Here is a 1,353-nt window from a genome sequence, read left to right on the forward strand (position 1 = left end):
GCAAGTGAATATCTCCTGTCTCTACAAAGTCAGTGACTAGATGATCTGATTGAACTATTCTATAAAATGCCTTTAGATGAGGCGTTAGGAATAAACTGGACTGAACTGAATAGAGAGACGGAACCAAACAGCAGAATGTGGGAAAAAATAACTCCCAGAATCGTCCAGAGAACAGGACCCACCGCCTGCTTTAATACAGCAGGATACTCTGCTGCCTCAGTGAACTGACGCTAAACTCAAAGAGCAACATGAGGAAAAGGTTTGCGGTTTTGTAGTGTAACTTATAAAAACTTTTAAAGATTTAAAATTGACTGAAATGACTTTCATAGCAAATCTTATTGCTTGAGATGCAGTTTATTTTTTAATCCCGGCGTTATTTTCCAGGTATCTGCTGGAGCAGGACTTTCCGGGGATGCGAATCGGCCCGGAGCCGACCACTGACGGATTCATCGCTGTAATGTACGGGGAAAATGAAGGCGTTGTCCCCGGCAACGCTCTGGTGGTGGACCCAAAGAAACCCTTCAGGAAACTCAACGCTTTCGGAAATGCCTTCCTGAACAGGTAAAGACTCAGAACACGCTGCTGTGCTTTTGTTGCTGGTATTTGCCGTACAATCCTAATCCTGCTAGACTGCAATCCTCCATCAGGGGAAGTCCCCCCCCCCCTGCCCTGGACTAACATGGGACACATGCCTGAAAGCTGTCAGATTTTGGACCCATCAGGGGTTCAAATTTAGCTCCAGCCTAATTCTGGATCATGCAGGTTTCCTGTGTCCAGTGAGGAAGTGCACGGACTCTTGACCTTTCATCCCGGCGTGTAGACGTGTACCTGATGCCGCCCTTTTTTTAGGAATCCCACCAAGTCCTGGTGTTACATACAAGCCCTCCACAATAACTGGCCGCTTCCCGAGGGGAAGTGTGTTTGCGTCACCACGTGCTGGCTGCACGGGTTTGTTTTTTCCCGCTGCCAGTCCGAGGCTCCGGCACTCCAAAATAATTTATTGTGGAACAAGCTTATCTCTGCAGGAAGCCTCACACACACCAAACAACCCGACACATTTCAGAACAGAGGCCTGCTGAAGGTGAAACGGACGTCAAAAAGCAAACAGGTTTAAACTGGAAAAGAAATATTAAAAACATAAGAGCCAGTAAGAGGGGCCACAGGAGGATGATACAAAATATAACATTAAATACAGGAATATGAATGTCCCTTTAAAATAGTACATGTTGCATCTATTTATTTACGAATACACGATTGAAACATTAAATATATCATTAAATTGTAAAATACATGATTACATAATTAGAAATATATTTGAAATTTCAAAATTATATGTCATTTATAAAACACGGT

The 1,353-nt window shown here is 43.6% G+C and overlaps 1 protein-coding gene across 1 annotated transcript in view; it reads left to right on the plus strand.

Annotated features, from left to right (window-relative positions):
• The window catches only part of LOC107096061 (EH domain-containing protein 4-like), a 43,207-nt gene that overhangs the window by 10,159 nt on the left and 31,695 nt on the right, over positions 1-1,353 (plus strand). Inside the window, exon 2 of the mRNA XM_015392547.1 lies at positions 385-561. Within this exon, the coding sequence (XP_015248033.1) occupies positions 385-561 (177 nt within the window). The remainder of the gene's footprint in view (positions 1-384; positions 562-1,353) is intronic.

This window comes from Cyprinodon variegatus, unplaced genomic scaffold (assembly GCF_000732505.1).
Source record: "Cyprinodon variegatus isolate N-32 unplaced genomic scaffold, C_variegatus-1.0 Scaffold595, whole genome shotgun sequence".
Classification (NCBI taxonomy): domain Eukaryota; kingdom Metazoa; phylum Chordata; class Actinopteri; order Cyprinodontiformes; family Cyprinodontidae; genus Cyprinodon; species Cyprinodon variegatus.